General features: G+C 40.8%; 1 protein-coding gene across 1 annotated transcript in view; it reads right to left on the reverse strand.

The window, feature by feature from the left end:
- Positions 1-22,501, reverse strand: part of csmd2 (CUB and Sushi multiple domains 2) — a 269,206-nt gene that overhangs the window by 207,348 nt on the left and 39,357 nt on the right. Inside the window, exon 3 of the mRNA XM_088602480.1 lies at positions 14,702-14,814. Coding sequence (XP_088458606.1) covers positions 14,702-14,814 — 113 coding nt within the window. The remainder of the gene's footprint in view (positions 1-14,701; positions 14,815-22,501) is intronic.

Below are 22,501 nucleotides of genomic sequence, written 5' to 3' on the forward strand. Positions count from 1 at the left end.
TCAGGTCTGCTAAATGGTAACCTAACCTAATAAATAAATGATTACCTAACGATTGCTGCAGGTAATTAATATTGTGAGGTGTGCCGAAGTTCACACGATAAACACTAGAACTGTAAATAAATCAAAATTAATCAAAGGTTGATAGAGAGATCACATTTTGGTGTTTAATTACATGATTCATTACAAAACAAAACTTTTAAATTAACTAATACTGAGACATTACTGCCGTGGAATCTGGAATCAAGTTTGATCTTGATCAAAATCATCTAGTTTTGTCAAGTGACCATTTTTCAATAAATAACCTTCAATGGCTCAAATGACCAGCATAACCACACGTGCAGGTTAACCTGGACTGAACCAAACAAACTCCAGTCCACTACCACTGCAGAATACAACGTGACAGCTGACGTCCAACCCGTCCTTATCTCTTTCACATGCAGAGGAATGTGAGATGCTGTCACTGACGTTTCCTTGGAGTAACCACACATCCACTTGTCTCCAAGCATTCCAGCCCCAACAAGGAGCACAGTCTGGGGATTACATGGACAACGTGAGAAGGCGTTACTCACACAAGAAAGATTTAAATAATAATTTTGAATCATTTTCTTTTTTTCCCTCATTCTCTTCATCCTTCAATATAGAATCTGACAAGTGACCAACTTGGCAACCAGGCAGATCACATCAAGCAAAGAGACAAACGTAGTTCCAGCATTGAACCTTGTGGAACACCTTGAGAAAGTGGGACAGCAGCAGATTTAAAACAGCCATGATTTATGAATTGGCAGTCAAGCAGGAGCCTAACAAATAAAGGGAAGGAATGGTGATCTCCAGTAAGATCCAGTAAGATGTCATGATTGATAGTACAAAGGAGTTAATATCCTTAACAGGGTTTTTTTTTAGGGATCATATGAATACTGTTGATAGCATTCATTTCATCTGACAGTACTTATCAAATATCAGAAACTCTTTTTCCTCCAGTAAAAAGTTAAGAAAATATTTTTAAAAACATTTAGAAAATTTTGAAAATTCCTAAAGAGACACAGATTAGTGGAGTGCTTACCATTAGCAATAGAAATATAATTAAAATATTTAGACCGGAATGAAACAACATGTTAATATAATCTGTAAATGCTTTCAGCACATCCTTAATGACATGTAAGGACACAATGAAGTTCCCAGTGACCATGTGATAGCATCCACTGCCCCAGGCAAGAAATTGTAACAAACCAAATTGCAGGCCTGCTGGAGAATATTAGCCTGAGTTATTTAATAATAACTTATGTTAATGAATTCTTTCCTTAGGCAGGAAACTGGGATCTCCTGTCTTTTATGGGAGTTTATTACATTTTTACTGTATCAGTATTCCCCAGATATACAGTGCACTTCCTTAACTCTACAAGGCTTTTCCATAGCTTGAATGTCCTTCCATCATAATTCAGTTGTTTCACCCTGCATGTATACTTTTCATCATGGATTACCGTCGCAGAAATCGTGGGTTTCTGAAGAGAGCACAAATACTTCTCACTACTGCATTCATTCCTTGCTGTTCAGATAGGGGCCTTGAATCTTCCTAAACACAGGAATACCCTGAAGCACATGTCTCAAAACCACTACTAGCTCTTAGCACTCTCTGTCCTTCACAGTGCATTAGAATCTGAAGCCTGTGAGTAAACACACTTCATACGATCTACGTCAATGATCCAGGCTCTCGAGCTGTTGCTTTTCTTCTAGGCTTCTACTCTGAGTACACACAGGGACAGCAGGTGAAGCAATGAGATGAACCTGAGCCTTCAGGAAGTGCATGAGAAAATGAGCCTGGAAACACACAGACCCCAGTGTTACATAGCCTCTGCACAGACGTCTATCAGTAATACCACTCCTGTGCAATTACCATGGGAATATAAAGGCATGAATCATTTCATGGACCTAAATATTTATTATGCAATCAAAGCTGGTCATAATCTGCATTACAAAAGTGCACCTTTTTTCTTCTTTTAGATGAAGGCACCAATTTCAGTGGATTGTTACAGAAGGATGCAACATATTATTTTTTGCTCTTATTCCACACGCTACGCAGACAAAAAAAAAGCTCTCGAGAATCAGGTCTTTCCGTGTTCTGTTTGAGAAAGAGCTGGTCAAAGGGAGACATCAGGTATCAATGGATTTTGAGGGCCTTGTGAGCATCATTATCTCAAAGCGACACTGCTATCAAGAGATACCACTACTCCAATTCGGCATTACGCTCCAACAATATGTATTTAATGTGACAACAGCTTGCATACTCAGACTAATTTGTTTCCGAATGCCTTTTTTATTATTATTGTGATTAATTCTTGCCTGGGGCAACTGGTCAGATCCAATCAGACAAACTCGTTCTGTTCAAAACAAGCAATGAACATCCTGCAATTAACAGGGGTAATAATTTGTTATCCGTAATTAAGTTGACACGATTCCAACCAAACCCTGTGTTACATGGTAAATTCCATTAAATCTAAATGGTTTATTCAAGCAGATCTTGCATTACGACTGATTTTGGTATTGGCAATGTGAGTTTAGAAGAATGATGTCCTTTGTAATGGTGTTCTCTTCACACGTGTGTCCAGTACACAAGGAACTCATTTCATTCCCTCACTCTGTTAATGGCATCCCTTTATAATACAGGTGCACTCGTTATCAGTGATGCACGGTCTTGCATGTCTTTCCTGAAAATCTGCCTGACTGGGCCACTGATCACAGTGAATGCACCACAATAAAAATAAAAGGTCAAAATTATAATCATTGTCTTTATCACTTGCAAACTCAATCACTAACCTAAACTGCTTAATTGTTATTTTTAACCCATTATTCAGTTCATTTTGAGTCTATCAGCTCCCAGGAGATGTCAGCAGTGTTTCTTTACCAGCCTTTCTTTGCTCTCTCTGGCTCTCTCTCTTCCGCTGTTGCTGTCTTTGCCTGTCATACACATCTGTGCATCCTTCCTGAAGCCTACACCTGTAACTCCACCTGCTCACTGGGATATTGCCTTCCCTGGAGCCCTGGGGCAGCTTCTTCAATGGTCTAACAGAGTGCTGAGCCTTGCATGGCGTGAGCTGACAGTGCCGAAGCAGAAGCCCACGGTGGGGTTTAAGAGACTTTCAGCACTAAGCATCAGATCCCTTCGGTTCTGCTTCAGGGTTTATTTTCACACTTCTTGAAGTAGTATTACTTGCCAAAGACCTAACACACAAAACACCCAATTGAGGCTTTTGTTTGATTAATGCACAGGCTTTGCCTTGCCGTGCTGCCCTGAATCCCTCCGTATCCCTCCCTCACCCTCTCTCTCCCCCGGCTCACATCCCCACTCACCTACTCCCTGCCCCCTCAGATGCTGCCAGCTCATTAGGGCACAAAAGCACTCACAGTGGAAGAACTTCCAGGGACACAGCTTTATAGAGAAGTGGGGGAAACGAGTACCATATCTCTGCGATTGAATTTCCTTATTTGATGAAGTTGAAAAATCCTTCTCCTCGTGAAATTCACAAGGCTTCTACTGTATGCAGGTTATATATTTAATCCACTATAAATTAAACCACGGGGCAGCAAGGTGGCACAGTGATAAGCTTTGCTGCCTTGCAGTGCCAGGGACATGGGTTCAATTCCAGTGCTATCTACTGTATGTGGTCTTTGCATGTTCTACTGTACCTGTGTTTGCATGGGTTTTCTTCTGGGCACTTCCGTTTCGTCCCACGGTCCAGAGGCATACAGGCAGTTGATTTGCTTCTGGGAAAATTGGTCTTGGGATGAGTGTGCGCATGTCTGCATCACGTGCACCGATAGGGAAAAGGGTAGGGAAACAGAGCCTGTGCGCAGTCAATGAGAGAGAAAACCACAGGACCCTAGAGGCGAACGTATTCCAAATCGTAAGGCTAGAGCGAGGTCGAAGATCAGCAGCAAGGGGTCAGAAATCCAGAGGGTCACAGGGAAAACGACAAAGTCGGAAAGGGGAAGTGTCGCTCTGGCTGAGGAAACCTCGATAGTGAGCGAGGACGAGTTGCGGAGTGGGAGCTTAACTAGACAAGGTGAGGGAAGTTACTCAGTGAGTGATCGGGCGCTCGTGGGAATGCCATGGCGTCTGTGGGCCTGTGTGCGATTTGTGACGCGTGCGTCAGTGTGGACACTGCAGTGGGCTGGCATCCCGGCTTCTCATTTCATTGCTGGGATAGTCTCTGGCTGCCCCAGTCCCTGTACTGGATAAAGTGCGTAGAAAATGGCTAGAGGGAAGTAAGGCATTTCAAGAGTACTGACAGGCACACTGTCTTCCCCATCCTCCACCTGCGGTTTACCTATTTGACATACAGGTCTGAAGGACTTTAAAGGAAAGGGATAAAATGTCCAAAACTCCTTAAGTCTCCACAAGGCTGAAAACACTGTAAATGTATTCCAGAAGACAAATTCAGGGGCTTATGAAAAGGGTTCTGGCTATTTTCCCAAAGCACAGAACCAAGTTAAAAGTGCCCAGGATGCCATTTTAAATTTAACCCAAATCTGGTTAAAGAAAGAGGGTAAAAGAAAACAGAAAATAAATTTCCTTCATAAGTGGAAAAGAAGCAGCAAGCACTTGACTGCCTTTCTCTCGGCTTTATGGCTTAATTTAACTAACGCTTAAGTTTAAGGGCTAGCTTCATTTTTCAATTATGTGCAGATTTCACACGCTTGACTGAATTTTATCATTTTAATCTCATCGCTCCTTAGAAGTCGTTTGTGCTGCAATATAAAATGCAACAGGGCTAAAGCAGCCACTGCCAGAGTCTTTACTACAACCCATTTCTAAATGGATATATGAAGTCTTTTATCTCTTTTTTTATTCAATAACCTTCCTGTGGCTGTGAGCAGAAAGCACTTTCCATCTGAAGGCTGAAGGACTGTCTATGGAGACCCAAGATGGCAGGGAATGGGGGCGGGGGAGTTGCTCACATTGAAAACTTTGCAGAGAAGTTTAAAAAAAAAAAACGCAAGTTAGCCAGTTCATGCCTGGACTATACCATTGGCCAGCTGTGACCATGGTTCTCCATGTTTGTGGCCCACAGTTGGCCCAGGATACAGGTTCTTTGGTGGGACACTGCATCCTTGTCGTATTGGCTGAAAGCCTATTCCTCAAGCTCAAATGAAAATATTACATGCTCAAACACACACATATATATAAAATACAACATTGCCAAAGGGGAAGAAAAAAGTTCAAGGTTACTCCTCTATTATTTTTGAGAGCACAAATGTTGCACTAAAGTTATTAAGATGCGAGTTGCTGTTGACATGAATATAACTCTAGCATCCAACTAGAATTGCTGTTATTAAACTGTTTCCCAGAAGATGAGGGCTTTTTGAGCAGAAAAGTGCATCACTTTGGACAGGTTATTAGTACTCAAGTGTCAAGTGTCCCACAGACTCCCTGTGAGATTTCTTTAAGTGTGGTTAGGCTGCTTCGTCATTAACTTTAATGACATTTACTTAATCATTGGATTTTTTTAATTAACGAGAAAAATCTTCAAGGTGTTCTAGATTTTTTTTTTCACTTTAAAAAAAACGACCAAAAGAGAGGTAAAAGAGACCAAAAATGTAAAAATGTAAAAATCCCCCTTCAGGGGGGATCTATTCCCAGTTCACTTCATAAAAATAAAAATGTCTTCTGAAAGAAGTGCTTTGAGTCAAGTCTTAAAGATTTTAAACACACCTGCACCTGGGCAGGTAGCGGGACACTTCCTGCCCGGCCCTGTAAAATACCCGCGTGAAGCTGGTATGAGGCTCCCAGCTGTGGGAATATGGCCGAACGCCTCTAAAACAGGATCCCCACTAAAAGGACTGGCAGGCCCGGACAAGCCTAGGACTGCTAGCAGCCTTTCACACCCAAGAGCAATTGACAGGGGGAGCTCTGGCAGGGCAGGCCCAGGGAGACGGATGACAGCCCTGGCAAGAGAAGAGTCAAGACCAGCTCTGAAACCTCAGCCCAGGGGGGATCTGTACAATATAATACACGCACTGTCGATACGCGATAAGGTAAAACAGGTCGCCACGTTTCCACTGCCCAGATCTATTTTTCTCTAAGAAAATGCTGCTGGTAGTTTGAATACTATGGTAATTCCTCGGTATTAAACTCTGTAATATCTAAAGCATGAAAGATGAAGCATGTTTGTTTAATCTTTAAAAATGCATGATTGTGTATTTTGTCCAGGGCGAAGCAGTTAGCTTTTAAATTCTTCCTGTGCTGAAGATGATGGTGAGAATGAAATGGTAGAGTGCGCATTAAAGTGACACGATAGAGATACAGATACTGTATACAGTAGATATAGGGGAGATTTCAGTCCAGTCATTGATTCAATTTAAACACGTTTCCATTAAAACGGTTTCTCTCACTAAAGCGAGGACTGAATAAATAAGTTTGTTAGCTCAGTGAATGAGCAAGGAAGAAAGCAAAGAAATGTGCAAAAAGAGGATTGCAGTTCTTTTCACCAGAAGAACCCATTAAAGTAAAGGCAATGTGGTGTCAGCCATTTATTTTATTGATTTACTTTACATAATTAAAACTGGAGCATTACTCACAGGACAGACAATGAGTCATTTTTACTGAAGCGAAGGAGCAATGCCTGCAGTGTTACAGGACACAAACAACATTTTTAATGAGTTTTAGACCAAACAAACACATTAAATCCTCATACATCACTCCAACCCTGTCTGTGCAGACCCCCACACTTACACAGGATGCGTTAGTACAGCGGCCCCTCGTGCCTAACGATTACAGACAACATTTGAGGAGAGCTCTGGGGCCTCCAGGTTTTAAGATAGTGAGGACATTTTGATGCTGAATTTCTAAACATTAGGAATTCCACATTCCATAGGCTCTGGTGTCAGATGTGAAATCACATTGACCGACCCGTTTCCCGAAAGAGTCGACAGCGCTGCAGGACAGACTTTGCAGAGGAGCAAGCTCTAGCACAAGGTAAACCATAGCCCAGGGCTGGGTGACTGACAGGAGCTACAGGCTCAGGCTTCATTGATTCTGACAAGGCTGAACAACATGTGCTTGCACAGAGGGTAGCAAACAGGAAATACACTCAGTGCATTCATTAAATTTAGAGCAACAGACTTTTTGTTGGAATGAGCTCTGAAAATATGGTGTTACATATTGCCTACTTTATCATACATATTTGTCAAATGTAATTACTGTATTTTAAACTGATTTTAGGAAATGGTCGCTAAAATTGTCATAATATATTTACTCATTAATGGTATTAGAGCAACTTTGATCATGTGAAATGTTGTATGCAAACTGAATTGCAATGACTGTTCCACATTAGAACTCTCTAAAAAGACTTTCAGTTCTGCTTCAAGTTATTTTGCCAAGGTACAGTAGCAACCACGGACAACTGTTTCAGCCTTTTTAGGGGTCTTTGGTGTGGTATACAGTAGCTGCATTCTGCCAATTGAAACAAGTTAAAGGGTGTTCTGGGAAACAGCTCGCTCAGTTAGAGAAACTGTGGTGGCTCTGCAGTGCACGGAGGAAAGAGAGAAAGATAGATCGGGCAGACAGAGAGAAAGAAGAAGACAGAGGTTCAGGACTGGCAAGCAAGAGCACCTTGGAATGCAGGCAGAGGAGCAATGAAGCACAGGAGAAGGAGGCAGAGCTCCGGATCATGAACGCTGTGTAAAGCTCACACGTGAACTGGGGTGAAACATGAGAATGAGAGCAGGATAAATAAATGCATACTGTAAATATATACTGTACATAAATATACTGTATGCTCCAAACAGCTATCGGTAGCGGATATTAAGCTGAATTTTTTTCATGTGTTCTTGAATACTCTTGTGCCTCTCCCTCTCCCTGTTAGACACAAAGAAACCATCCCCCTCTGGGCTGAGTGGGTGTCTCATGTCTTGTAGAGATGAAGCCAGTTTTGAGTGGGGCTCCTGCATTCAGCCACGCCAGGAACGATATTTAATTATCCCTCAACTCGCTATACCTCGCTCTCCCTGTCAGCAGTCCCCTCCCTGGGTTTCAGATCTCCAGACCTGGCATTTCACTGTCAACCAGAGGGGTTTTACAGCAAAACAAGGGAGGGTTTTTAAATTATGCACTTAGAAAACAGACGGACGCTCAACTGCATTTGCACTGCAGGTAATACAGTAATTAATTAAATAGTTTATTATTGCACATGTTGATATTCCTGTCTGCTAAGAGCAAAATTAGGATCGGATTATTAAACCATTCTCCATCAATACATATTATGAATCCTTAATTACAGTTAATTATATACAGTATCAGTACTGTATGGCATACAACGCTGTAGCAGTATGCAGAATAGCAAAATACTGCAATATCCATTAGTATGCAAGTTAAGATAGTAGTGAAGAAGTGTTGGAGCTAGTATGAAGTGTGACATGTGGTGACAATGGGGCCAACACTAGAGCCCATCCAGGTGGTGAACTCAAAGATTCATATGGTGCACCAGGGTGAAAACAGCATTAATCAATTGAGTAGAATGTGGGATTCTCCCATGAGTTTGAATTGTGTGCTGAGCATTAGAAGAGACAACATGTTTAACTGCTACTAATCTACAAAGCTACTGTCAGGATAATGGCAACTGTTTTTGTAGCAGGTGCACTGACATTTTATCGAACAACTAGAAAAGATTAATTCATTATACCGATTAACACTTGTCATCAGTAGCATGCAGTAGATCAACAGAGAGTCTACTGTAAAAGTCATAAGTAAGTCAAAGTTAGGGTGTGAGAGCCATTTGAAGCAACACAAACGGTACATCAGCAATGCAAAGCCATGTCTTCCCAGATCACCCACCACGTTTCCAATGGGAGAAGGTACAGGGAGGTGTACCTACAGAAGAGCTTAAGGGAGCCAAATTTAGAAACTTCAGGCTAAAACACGTTGTTATTTTCAAGTATTCCAGGAATACTAGTGGATTCTTGGACACAACCATCATCTTAAAATTGAGCACTGTTACAGAAAAAATCACTTTTTTTTTTAAATTTCCTGGATACTCTACACAGCTTTGCGTACCATTATTACTGGAAACACAGCTAACAGGATTGAGCATTTCCATTTTTCATTTCATGTACTGTTTTTTTTATTTTTTCTCAGGTGAAGTACTGTATAGTTGCCATGCTGGACAGCACAACACAAGCAGACAAGGGCAACAGGAACCAGATGGTAAGCAAACCAAACAAATTTCTGTTTCTGATTAGAAACACTTTGCCACTGACAAACATTTCCCTCCCTCACCTCAGGATACTCTGGACAGTTGGAATTAGATTAAAAAGTGTCCTGCAAAGCAGTTGACTTTTTTCAACCTTTGTTAAGGAACACCGCTGCCACTGGATTAAAATGTTTCCCCCAAACCAGCCACACAGGAGGGTGTTTAAAAAAATAAACTAATTCAAAACACCCAAACAGCTTGCAAGTACCATTAGTAAACAACCAAGGCAATTCATCACAAAAGAGTGTTTTAGTTAAGTGGTCTATTCACAGTGACTTTAAGAACAATGCAATTTATTAGCCTGCTGTCCAGCAAACATTAAATTCTGGTGAGCCATTTGGCAGCAGCCCAACAGCAGAACAACAGGACCAGATTTCAAACAGTTTTTTACACAAAACCGGACACCCCTGATGCACTACTGCTGTGGCAGAATGATTGACTAGCAGAAATCAAGTCAAAGGGAATCTACAGCAGAAGACCACAGACAGGTCCAGAGAAGGAACCCTGTAATAGATGGAAAATATAAAGCATTGCTGCCTCGCAGCTCTGGGGTCTGGGATTTGGTCATGGACTGAGTAATGTTTCCATAGGTTTTCTCCAGATGTTCGGGTTTCTTCCTGCCTTCCAAAGACACGCTTCTTGGGTTATTTGGTGCCTTCAAGCTGAGTGCTTGTGTACGTTTCTACCCTATTATGGACAGAAACGCTCAGGTATTTCGTCAAACAGCTGCCATATCAGGAATCCAGTGTAACTGGTTCCTCTTCTCTGGCCTGATTCCAATGCAGTGACCAATATTGAACAGAATACTTTAAATATTCAAACTAAATATTCAAATTCTTTACTTTGTCTAATTGCAGCTCAAAACGGATTGCACCAGAAAATATGTGTCTTCATTTTCTTCTAAACTGAACATCTAATGAACACAGGAGTTTTTAGTAAGGCTGATGAGTTAATGAATTTATATTGCTGCACATGACTTAGGCAATGGTTAATAATTACACTCTTTGCTATTTTGGATTAAAGAATAATTCCAGATTAATTTACAATCCCTAATTTATGTGAGTGGTGATCATTCATTGATTAGTACATTGGAAACCATTGTGCTGAATAGCCATATTATGAGACTTTAAAATGAGTCAGCTACATGTGTACACATAGTATTTAAAAGCTTGCTGACAAAACAGCATAATTACAATAATGACATTAAGGAAACACCATATTAACTGACTGAATTTAATTAGAAAATAATAAAATATGAAATGAACATTATATTTACAGTACACATACTGCACACATTATCTGTTTTCCTTCACGTTGCTCTAAAAAAAAAAACTGTTCAAACTTTTTTTATATAATTGAGGTACTTTAAAGGTTTGATACCAGGAAAGACATTTGTCAGTCCAGTACATTGTCTTCATCTGCAGTAGGTCAAATTTCAGTAAAACATGAGACACACAGGTACAGTACAGTACATGCATTCAAGAGGTACTGAGTGTGAGTGTGGTACTGAGATTTCCATCTCCGTTACCAAGGGTCAAGAACGAATGGATCAATGGATAGTTCCTGATAACCCTGAGACATATCAAAGCTGATGCCCAAGGCACTTTCCACAGTCATACAGATATACAAGCAGTGCCTTTTTTCCTTCACTCTGAGGTTAGTGAATCATTCATATATGTGCTTCAAAGTATATGATGTGCATTAACATCATCTCCCTCTCTCTCAAATTCTATTTCACTTTTTGTGCACCCACACTAATAAGCTTCAAATTAAAAATCCACGACATCTGTAGAAGGTGCCATCAGCAGAGACCAGCATGAGCCTCTGATGGGTTTGCCTGATCAAATACCCGCCAAGCTTTCACAATTTCATCTCTCACTAGGACAACAATGTGCCCCAGTGCTGTGCTGTGGGCACTCAGCCAGGAACGCCCACAATCTCTGCTACAAGCAGCGCCAGCCATCCATGATGCTGGCCCTGTACTGAGTGCTTTATGTGTTTTCATGTTCAATTTATTCTCAGCATACCCTGTAAACTTGTTAAAGAAAAAACTGAAGAGCATTTTCAGTGTGATGAGCATTATAATAGCTGTTTGTAAAGGCAGCTCTTCTATCAGTGCTATCTCTATTGTCATCTAGCAGTGCAGAACCTATTACGAGACAGGAGTTTTGAGTCAAAGGAAGAGCAATGTTCTAGTTCAGTAAGGATGCCACTGGTAGACAGCTCTGAGCATCTTATGTTGTTAGACCCTATGATTCATTTTCACTTAAGCTCAACAACAAACAAAAAAAAAGACTCAATATCTCACCTTCCCCAATTACATGGTATCAATAATGTTGCAACCTAAGTTCAAATGAAGTAGTGCTGTGACACACAATTGGATTTCCCTGCACTGGGGCGCTTCAATTAAACAGCCAACAATGAAAGCTGAGCTTATGGTTAAAAGTCTCAGCAGTAAGGACAAAGCTCATCTTTGAAAAAGCAGCACCAAAAAACACAGTCTGCATCTCAAAAGAACACAACAGATTAGCCATATAAATGCATCTAGAGAGAGCAGGATTATAAGTAATTGCTAGATAGCTAGATCATATGCCACTATGCTATATTGTCCCATAGACTGATAGACTAAACAATTATTAAACTCTAATTTTTTAGCAAAGCTATCTTATTGAACTCACAAAATCAATTTAGTGACCTTCTGTACTCAGAACTTCCTGGGAAAGGGGGCATTCAATTTATTGTAAGTTTCCTGCTCAAACAATTACAAGTTACCCTGTAGCTACCAAGACAAGTTAATACTGAACACCATCTAGTCGCCAGAGTGAAGTGCTAAGAATATTTTTTCATGTTTTCCACCAGCTTCTTTTATGTGTAACAAAATGAGAACACTTTTTCAGTTTTCAGGGTAATACATTCTGCTGTTTCTGGTACAAAAAACAGTATTTGGACCCAACAGAATTTTTCTCTCATTTATTTATGTTCACTACCCATAACCAGACCATTTCCAAGAGAGAACACATGAACAAAGTATATTTTTAGGCATCTGTAATTGCAGAACATGATTCAATGCCCACTGCTGGGAGGCTGCAGAGCACTGAGGGTTGGGAGATGTGTAGAGCACATAATGACAACACTCTGGGCTCCTCTGAGTACTGTGCGAGTCGGGAAATTAGAGAGAACAACACATTAGGGATGAGATTTAGGTCAGGGGCTCCATTATACTGTTTCATTTGAAGCGCAACATGAGAAGAAACCTAAGAGCTCCACCAGTACATAGAAATCATAGTGTTGGCCAGTTATGCAAAAAAATCCTAAGTGAAAATTCCCCTTAGTTTTCCACTTACAGTACTGTACATGTTCTCTGAGTTGGAGAGTGTTGTACAAACCAGATACACACTTTGAGGTCAATACACCACTAGGGGAAAAGGGATCCATATGTAACACTTAATGTGACTAAAGCTTAATTTGTCTTATAATACCAGCCTTGAAAACCTCAATGCATTTCTGATTGGTCGGGTTTTCTGTTGTAAATTCCATAGAATCAAAAGCTAACATCGTGGAGTGTGATATAGGCCATAGGGAACAACTTTTAAAGCCGGCATCACACTACAGGACTCCACACGACGTCTAATCAGAGAGCATGTCAAATTTAACGACTGCAGTTGCTGAATCTCGCTGCCTTTTCTGTCCTAGAGGGTGTCAAATTATACGACTAGGAAAAGCAGGGGGTGACTAATTACACGATTCCCTCACGACGTTTCATCACGGTTTCAAATCTCATGTTGCGCCGGGAAAGTACCACGAGGTCGCCTCGTTTTGGCAGCCAATCAACATCGAGCAAGCCGGAATAAGAGGTGGAGCACCGTACGAAAGTAAACAAACAACAAACATGAAACGACAAACACGAAACATCGAGCAGACATCTGTGCTGGCTCCAGAGTTCGACGAGCCTCTCCTCCATCTGCACAGTCCGAAACACTTGCTTTCCTTCTTTCCTTGCAGCCGCCCTGTACTTCCGGCTGAGCGCTCATTGGCTGTTGCCTGTTGCAGACACAAGAGCCCACCCGTACGACCGGACCAGTTTGATTTTATCATAGCAGGTTGCAGAGAGTCATGGCGGCTGTTTAGAACGCTATAACTGAGTCGCTGGGAGTGTCACATTACACAACCAACGGTAAGAGGCGTGTGCTGCAACTTGCTGTGATTTTCTTCCGATTATGTAAATGAAGGCTACGACTGAAAATCCTACGAAACGTCGTGTTGTGTGATGACGGCATAACACAGGAAATTGCAGAGGAAAGGTCAAAAACACCTCACTCAATGAATTGCACACTCAACTTACATTTATTTAAATAGCAGAGTATACATTTAATTGTTTCGAAAAAATGGTTTTGGAATATTTAATGAATAAAATGTTTCTGCCTCAACTTTTAGATAGTGGTTAGCATTCTAAATCTAGTAATTGAGCTGCTTTCGAGATGGGAATATGCTTGTGAAGGCCCACACAGCGTAAAACGCTTACTGAGCACGGAAATAAAATGACGCAGGAATATTTTGAGTCACAAACCTGAGGCATGAGAATGAAAAAGATGGGACTGGGCTGCCAGAAGACCCCCCTGACTGGCAGGCCTTTCATCCTCTGTTTGAATAATTTGTCATGTGTTTTAATTTACTAAGGGGCAAAATGAAAAAAAACATCAGAAATGAACAAGCTCATTAGGGCTCCTTTCATTGAGGGCTTTAAGAAATGGGCTTATGATTAAAAGACAAATTAAAGGGAAAGGTGGAGGACTGGACAACACTTAACCGATTCCTCATTTTGGAAAATTATTAAAATGCCTGCAGGGTGTTAATTGAAAGATTTAGTGATGATACAAAGAACCTCTCAGCTGCACAGACCCTCTATGCGCATGCAGACAGATAAGCACTCCAAGAACAAGGTGATGGGCTCCTTTCACAAGGAAAGGGGAAAATGTAGGAAAGAGGCCCAATCCCCCAGCACAAAAAGAAAAGCAGAGTTCAGGGCCAAACAGCAAGCCTGGAACAGAGGTGCAATATGAAAAGAAAGGATCTTCAGTGACCAATGACTGATCAAAGTTTAGGCCAACTTGTAACTGATGTTTTTCTTTTTTCAGAAGCCAAACATCAAACAAAACACCTACAGAATCTGTGGAATTGTGTTGCTCTGACATGATAGCTCAAACCATTCAGGTACATTAATTCACATTGGACCGAATACACTGTGATTTGAAGTGCATTGGTTGTTCACTCCAAAGGACTGAACGGCTGGTACTGCCCCTTGGGTCATTACAATATACTGTAAGTACTGACACTCATTCTGTGACATGAACATACTGTCCGAGATGCTGAAGTTTAAATCAGAAAAACGTAGTACACATGCCGAGACGCTTCCTCCTGTGGGAGGGACTGTGCGCCACAGCTGGGTATCGGCAGCTTACCTTCGTACGTGGCCCTGAAGCCCTGCCCACTGACAGCGTAATCTGACAGGAGCCACAGTGTGAGGCGGGGGCCCGAGCTGACAATCGGAGGTGGGAGCTGGAATCCTGTCAGCCTGAGGAAAGAGCGAGGAAAAGAGAGTGAAAACCAGGAGCAAAGAGAAACAGAGAGTCGAGACAGGGCAAGAGAAACAGTGAGGAAAGTCAGATTAAAACATATCTGTGTGCCTAAGGGCCCCATGGGATTGCGATGAGAGTCGAACATCTCTCATCAACAACATAGCTGTGATGTTCACAGAGGCACCACAAACAGCTGTCACTTCTAGAAAAAGTTGCCACCCCCATCCGATTCTTTTCTTTCATTTCATGTTACGGAAAAGCAAAACACTATAGCACTGAACGGAGAGAAAATCACACAAATCTTGCCCTGAAGCAGTTTTAGCTGCTATAAGACCTCAATAAACAACTAACCGAAAATGTCTGCCCCTAATTTTAATAGAAAAGTGAGATGAATTTGACAGAACCCAATTACAAACAGAAAAATAATTAGCCTGGGTGTCGGAGCTGATGAGCAAAGGGAGGAAGGAGCTCTCTCGGCCTGACAGGAGCAGATTGCCTTGAAGAACTCAACCTAAACTTTATGACACAGAAGACAGGAGCTTCTCTCCAATAGCTCTGATTAAATTAAAACATTCAACTTGCTCGTTTACTCATTTCTTTTCCTAATGAGCTGAGATGCTCTGCAGTGTGGAGTCCAGGACAAGCTATCCAGCCATGATGTTGAAGCTGATACCTTGGCTTCTTTGAAGATACAGCTGGGTGAGACCCTCCAACAGGGACAGGGGGCACTTCTTCATGCAGAGGGTTGTGGGAGACTGGAATAAACTACCCAGACATTATGGTGCAGCTGATACCCTGGTTATTTAAAAAAAATAGCTAGACAAGCTCCTTGCACCAATTAACTACCAAACAAGCTAGATGGGCCAAATGGCTTTCTGTCATTTCTGACTGTTCTATTTTTTATGCAGGTATCTTTAAATAACAATCAAGAGGACATTGGACTCATCCAAGTCACACATTGACCATTTTAAAACATTATAGCTCTGTACTGCATCTATCACTATTGTTTCCATTACTCCAGCAACTACTAATTTCTAACATTTCCCCAGTTATTATTATCGCTACACTGTATGTTTACTGTTCCTACTACTGCTGGTATTTGTATATGAATAGCAAACTGTTCAATTAGACAAGCTGCTCAGTCTGTTAGTTATGGAGGTGCATTTACATGAACACTTACATGAACACTTAGTGCGGATGATCTTAGGACGCAGTGCTTTAAATAAGATGATTTGCAGCTGAGAGAGGCTCCTGCCCTCCTCTCTTCCCACTAAATCCAGGTGAATGTGCGATGTTGAGATTGGGAGGGGAGGGGTTAGACTGAAAATCTCCTGATCAAACGGTTTCATAAACACTGAGAGCCTGGCGGACACTGATTTACTGTTACTCCAGAGCTGCTTCATAATAAAATGTGATTAAATGAACTGTCATCCCATGAAAAATAACCCTCCACAGGTTGACCACACTCTCAGTCCGTAGGGAGCAGGCTCATGCACATGATGCGAAACAAGGTCTAGCAGCGAAGCTTTTAACTCAGCAGGAACTACAGCTCGAAAAAGGCAAAAAATAAAACAAGAACAATAGGAAATCTCAGCTCCAGGACAAATACCTTACCAGTGGCTTCACACATAAACACTGCTGTCTCAAAAATCACTACAATAATGAACATACATTTAAAGCTGTTCCATATCTCAGAACAGGAGACTGTGCAAGCAAAATCATTTGTCTCTGGAATTTGCAACATGACCCCCATGCAGTTCAAATGCCTAGTGGGTGTCTGTTTCTGTTTCTCACACACAGTGTATTTACTGTACATGTACAGTAACTAATATTCCTCTGTATCAATAATAATAATACACCCCATTAACTTTTCATAATCAACTTTACATTAGAATGTATCTTTTTAATTTTCCTGCCTCCAGTGATAAAGACTGTGCACTGGCAGCAAGAAAATTGTTTCCAAAGTAACAGGCCATCTACTTTTCAAATTTTAAAACTGAATGATGCTGTTTTTTTCCCATTTTCTCACCCATTTTTTCATCTTTCTTGCTGAATGTGCTGAAGGAGCTTTATCCTTATAGAAAAACCATACCATTACCAGAAAAAACCCCAGATAAATGAGCAGAACAATAGTAAAGAAAATCAAAGATGAACAGAGGTGGACCAGTGTTATTCACCATAGCCAGCAAAGTCTTCCTCTGGGCTCAGCTGATCCCAGCTCTATTCTACCCTGCTCCTCCTACTCCATCAACCACCTCCCCCACTTGCCTTCTGAAGAGATCTCTGCTGGTGTCACATGCTTCCCCCCACCGGCCTGTTCTGCACCTCCCATGTTAGATGAGTCATCAGAGGTTGCCGTCAGGACACATCTTGGCTGAAATGTCTGTCTCATCAAGGCCCTTGGAGTCTGATGGCTACACATCCTAGTCACCCCTGCTTTCATCCCAAGCTGACATGAATGCATATCTGGGCTGGTAGCCCAAAGCCATGTTATGGATACTGACTTGAAATGCCTAAGTCACAGCAAGCCCTTTACATTTATAATTGCTTTTTCCCCGGCTGCTGCTTTAAGAATCGCTTATTATGTTTTTTTTACCAACATGTATTGATTGGTATATCTCATAGCACACTTGAAATACTGACAAGCATCTCCTTAGCCTCTTGTTTGCATGATTCTCTTGGCTCCATTATACCCATGGCAAGAGAATGGTGGTGAACGTGACAGCATGTACAACTGTGGCCACATGCGCTGATGCACCACATCAGCCAGGTTATTACATATATACCTGAGAACAGAAGAAAGGTTCTAAACAAGAGGTAATGATTCAGCCCATCTAACTTGTTTGATTGCTAAATGAACCTAATTGATCCCAGGAACTCATCCAGTCTTTCTCATAAAAACCATAAAACATAAGAATATAAGAAAAGATCCAAATGAGAGAAAGCCATTAGATCCATCTAGTCCCTTCTGTAGTCCTCTAACTGTTTTTTAGATAATCAAAGTTTAGTCAGGAACTTTCTTCTTCAGAAGTTCAGAACTTCTTGTCCAACCTTTTTGCTTTCTTGTAATCTTCCTTTTTTAGATTTTGTTCCAGTTTATTTTTTATCTTTTTTTCTGTTTTCCAAATATAATTAAAAAGGAAAGGATTGATCAAATTCCCCACCAAACAATTCCAAAGCCTTGGAATATCACTGCAGTTGGATAAGATGCAAAAAAGCTGTGCAACCTCCACAGATCATTATGTAAACCAGCACACATCCTGAGAGTGGCAATCATCTAACCCTGTAATTTGGGAACACTTACAGGTTTTAAGCAGTCATTTTTATCCTTGGCATCTTTGAAAAAGCTATGCCCACTTTTAAAATGACTAATTTTTTATGCCAGCTGACTGAATTTGGATTGCTTTGCTCTTTGCCAACACCAACTGTTCGGATCCTTTCCAAAGATCGCACCCAGTCAAGCGCTGATTGAGCACTGGCAGTTTGAAAGGAGCAGGTCTGGTAGCATGAGAGTAATTAGGAGAAGACAAGTGGCATTATTAAAAATATCGTTAACTTCAAAAGGCATGAAACAAGAAATTAATCATAACAATTAAAATTTAATTCAAGATGTTTTGGTTACACTTGTTTTCATGGAATTATTTTGTGAAGTATTGCATTGCAATACTCTGTGCTCACGTTAAATGAGTTTGGTGACTTATTTAAAACACAGGTCCGCACAGCAAGTTCTCTGGGATTGGAAAGTAATGTGACAAGACCCCATCCGCTGATGTCCATCCCATGCTCAAATCACAGAAATGAAAACATACTAAGCAGCAAGGAAGCAAGGAGTCTGGATTCAGTTCCACTTTCACATCACATGAAATGAAACACTGTCAATGAGTGGCTGAAGAATTATGAGGAATGGATGTGATATATACGATGGGTTGGTTTCCCGTCCAGGGTGTCTTTCGCCCCATGCTTTCTGGGATGGGCTCTGACTCCCTGCAACCCTCAATTGGAAGAAGCGGTTTGAAAATGGAAGGATGAGTGGGTTTGATATAGTGTAGATGACGCTAAGATGTGCTTTGTGCCATCCACTAAAGATAGGCAATGCTGCTGATCAGATGGAAACAAGTCTTGCTGGCGGTCAGACTTCTGTCCTGCTCTGTAAAGCACTGGGCTGTTGAGAGTCGTAACAGAAGTTCAAGCATTGTGTGGCATTCACAGTGCATGCAGACCACAGTAAAGCCTGGATGAACCTAAGAGCTAAAGTGAAATACTGAAGACAGAGCCACCAAGGACCTGGGGCATTGGAGTCAGAAGCATTGGGAAGTAGAACCCATTCTTCCTTAAACCACATGCTCAATTTAAACACATCTTTCCGACCCCCTCTGGGATGCATTCCAGGCAAGCCCAGCAAGACATACTGTAGAATGCACCTCTTTAATTCCTCATGAGCACTTGATTGATAATTCAACAAAGCATAAAGCAAAAAGCATAGGCAGAAACAAATGATACTAGCACTGACTCAGATAAATATTTAAAATTAGACGTTATCTGATCATTTTGTGTTGGTTAATTTATAAGTTTTTACTGCTGCATGGCAGTTCTGTTCTATGCTGGTTGATCTGGCTGAGGCTCAAGAGGCTGAGAGAAAAATCAACCATTCCACTTTTCTACTCCATTTTGGAGCAAACTGTTTAAAGATGTTGCTCTGATTAGATAACTGCGTTTCCAAAAAATAAAATGATGCATCATCCCAGTCAAATGAAAGTGTTATTGCATGTGAAGTGTAACTTAAATCCCTCCAAAATGCCTCACAACAATTAAAAGGATGAATCAGTTTTGTTTTGTTTCTTTTCTTCTTCTTAGCAGAGTGTGAAGTAAAATCTAATTTGACATCCTCCTACGGTGACAAAGTACAAATGAAAGGAAGATGATTTCTTCATTGCCCCTCTTAAAAGAAACTTGGGTAGTGCTGACTGTAATGAATATTTTGAAGTTTTTGTTGACTCTGATCTACTTCTGTGTGGAGAGCAGTCATGTGTTCTTAGTCTTGCCTTTTGTCCACAGTGGGCTATGAATGACCACCACCCTCACCTGGGCAGCCCATATTCTAATTATAGAACATCATGAATAATTTCTAATAATAATGGATGGTGGACGTATATATATATATATTTATACATGTTTGTGTTTGTCCTATTTTAAACTTCATAAAAAAATAAAAAGCACCCTTGCTGAAACTCAACATCCTGAAATAAGACCTTCTTTTTCACTTTCTCTTATATCAACTCATCTTCCCTAGATAAGAGATTGGCTTATCGGAAATTAAAGTCTGGTTGGCTGATTTGCTTAAGAATTATTTTTCCCCTTGTCCTCACAGACTGTGAATCAGGGTTTAGGGCCACATTTGATTATATTACAAGGGCAGAGAGACGTGTTGACCCATGGAATTACAATCACGTTTCTGTGGTTATTACAGAAGCTCAGCCTCAGGAGGCGGGGGTTAAGTCTGCAGTAATTTGCTTCTCCTGCAGCTGCACTTGCCTTGGCACTAATAGACAAACAGGGAGTGGTGTAGGGAAAGGTGGATTTAACCTTTGACACTGGTAAGTGTCTTCAGTCTTGCTCTGTATAATCGACTTCATGGTTCTAAGACACGTGGGAACTGAGGAGTGGATGCATCTGTAATAATGTGTTCCCACTTCACAGCTCAAGCCAGGTATGCAGAATTATTTATCACAGTTTGTTTTTCAACATTTAATCAAACTTTTGACCTTCACACAACTGTCAGTGGAAAATTGTCTTTGATCAAGTACAGGTTTTGCAATTACCAACTGTTTTGGGGGCTGAGGTCTTGAATTAAAGTTTAATCATCCTCTTGCCCCAAACTGCACAAAAAGTTGTTGAATCCACAGTCGCCAGTTTCATAGAGAAATCCGGGGCCTTCAGCCTCCTAGAGATTAACTTAAAATACTTTTCTCTCTTCTGAGGTTTCATGAAATTAGAAGTTTAAAGAAGGATCTGTCAACAGGGTACAGTGGCTTATTCACAATCAAAACAAATTGCTGAGCTTGTATCAAAGCATGAGTAAAAAAAAAACCTATAGTACCTGTTCATAGCTTTAAGATAAAAAAAATAACTAATTAACTAGCAAATTAAACTACACTGGGAAAATAGAAAATGTGCGGAAGGAAATGTAAAGCATTAGGAGTGAGAAAAGCTTCCAAGAGACATGAGCCTCTCTTCTCCATCATCATCAAACAGTGATTGACCCTTGGATCACAGGCCCACAGCCATCACTCACAGGCATCTGATATTGATACCATATTCCAGAGCCATAACACGACAATGAATTTAATTACGAGAGTTAATTGAGCTCCTTCCTCCTGGCCTTCGGCGCACAGGGGGAAGATGTATTCGTCATCCCCCAGATCTCGTCGTGTCAGCCCTTTAGTTTGCTGTGCTTTATAATAACCTTTTTGGGTTCGCTCGACTGCCCACTAATTAAGCTGTTTTAACACCCCATAAATTCTGTCTTGGCTCAAATCATGAATCAGCTTGCTAAACAATTTGCCTTTTTCCTCTATCTTCTGCAGAAAATTGATTTCCATCATAATGCCATCACAGCTAAGATGGGAAATGTCATTGTCTTTCTTTCTCTCTTATACAGTATCTCTCTATATGCTTTCACTCCTTATTCCTTTTTGAACAGGGACTCCACATTAACACTCTAGGTCATGTCGTCCCTGTTCAAGAATATTATCCTTTTTCCCCAGTACTTGCAGATCCCTCTTCATCTCCCTGTATATCCATCTAATCAGTATTTGTTTTTTAACCTGCTTGGTCTCAAAATAGATAAGTAATTCCATTAGCTTGAACAAAACAATCAGTAGGGTACAGCTCATAGAAACCCAATGCATGTCAATGGCTGGTGCCCATCAGAAATGCACCAGATAGACAGCCAGGGTAACAGTACTATCTTAATGCGCTGCATGAAAACCTCTACCTACATTCATGAAATGCTTAAACACTGCACCTTAGCTTTATAATGGCTCATTATCCAACCTTCTTATCTATCTGAGAGTATATTTCATTACTTCCTATCATCTTTCAAACCATTCCTACCTACCTATTTATATTTAACAAGCTCACAATTACAAGGGAAAAAAGAAAAGGCTAAATCAATGTTTCTTGTTCAATTTTAGAGATGTTCAGAACACTCCAGGAGGCAATTAATTAATTCTGAAACACAATGGTAAAAGTGTATAAAGGTTATTCCAGTTCTCTGACCAACATCAGGCTACTTCAATTACATGGTCACCCTTAATATGGGCAAAAGAACTGTTAGTACAGTAAGTATAAAATGACATGTACGCATTGTGCCCAATTCAAGCCTGCTTGTTTGATAGCTAATAAATCTAAAAATCCCATGCAGCTGTTTCTTCAAGAATGGCATCAGTTACTTGGCTGGATACTTACAGCTCTTGTGTAAATGGTAGTATTTGTATCGTAGTAAAAGTGTTTTAGAATTTAATGGAATACGTTGCTTTAGTTGGATAAATGTTACAAAAGCAACTGAAACAGTGAAGTCACAAAGATTAGGTGAAGATCAGGCTGTTTTAAGTTGCATAGTACATTTCTGAAAAACTGTACCATCAGTGTTACAAAGTTTAATAAGGCCAGTCAGTCCACCCT

The sequence above is a fragment of the Lepisosteus platostomus genome, chromosome 13 (assembly GCF_059453375.1).
Source record: "Lepisosteus platostomus isolate fLepPlt1 chromosome 13, fLepPlt1.hap1, whole genome shotgun sequence".
In the NCBI taxonomy this organism is placed as follows: domain Eukaryota; kingdom Metazoa; phylum Chordata; class Actinopteri; order Semionotiformes; family Lepisosteidae; genus Lepisosteus; species Lepisosteus platostomus.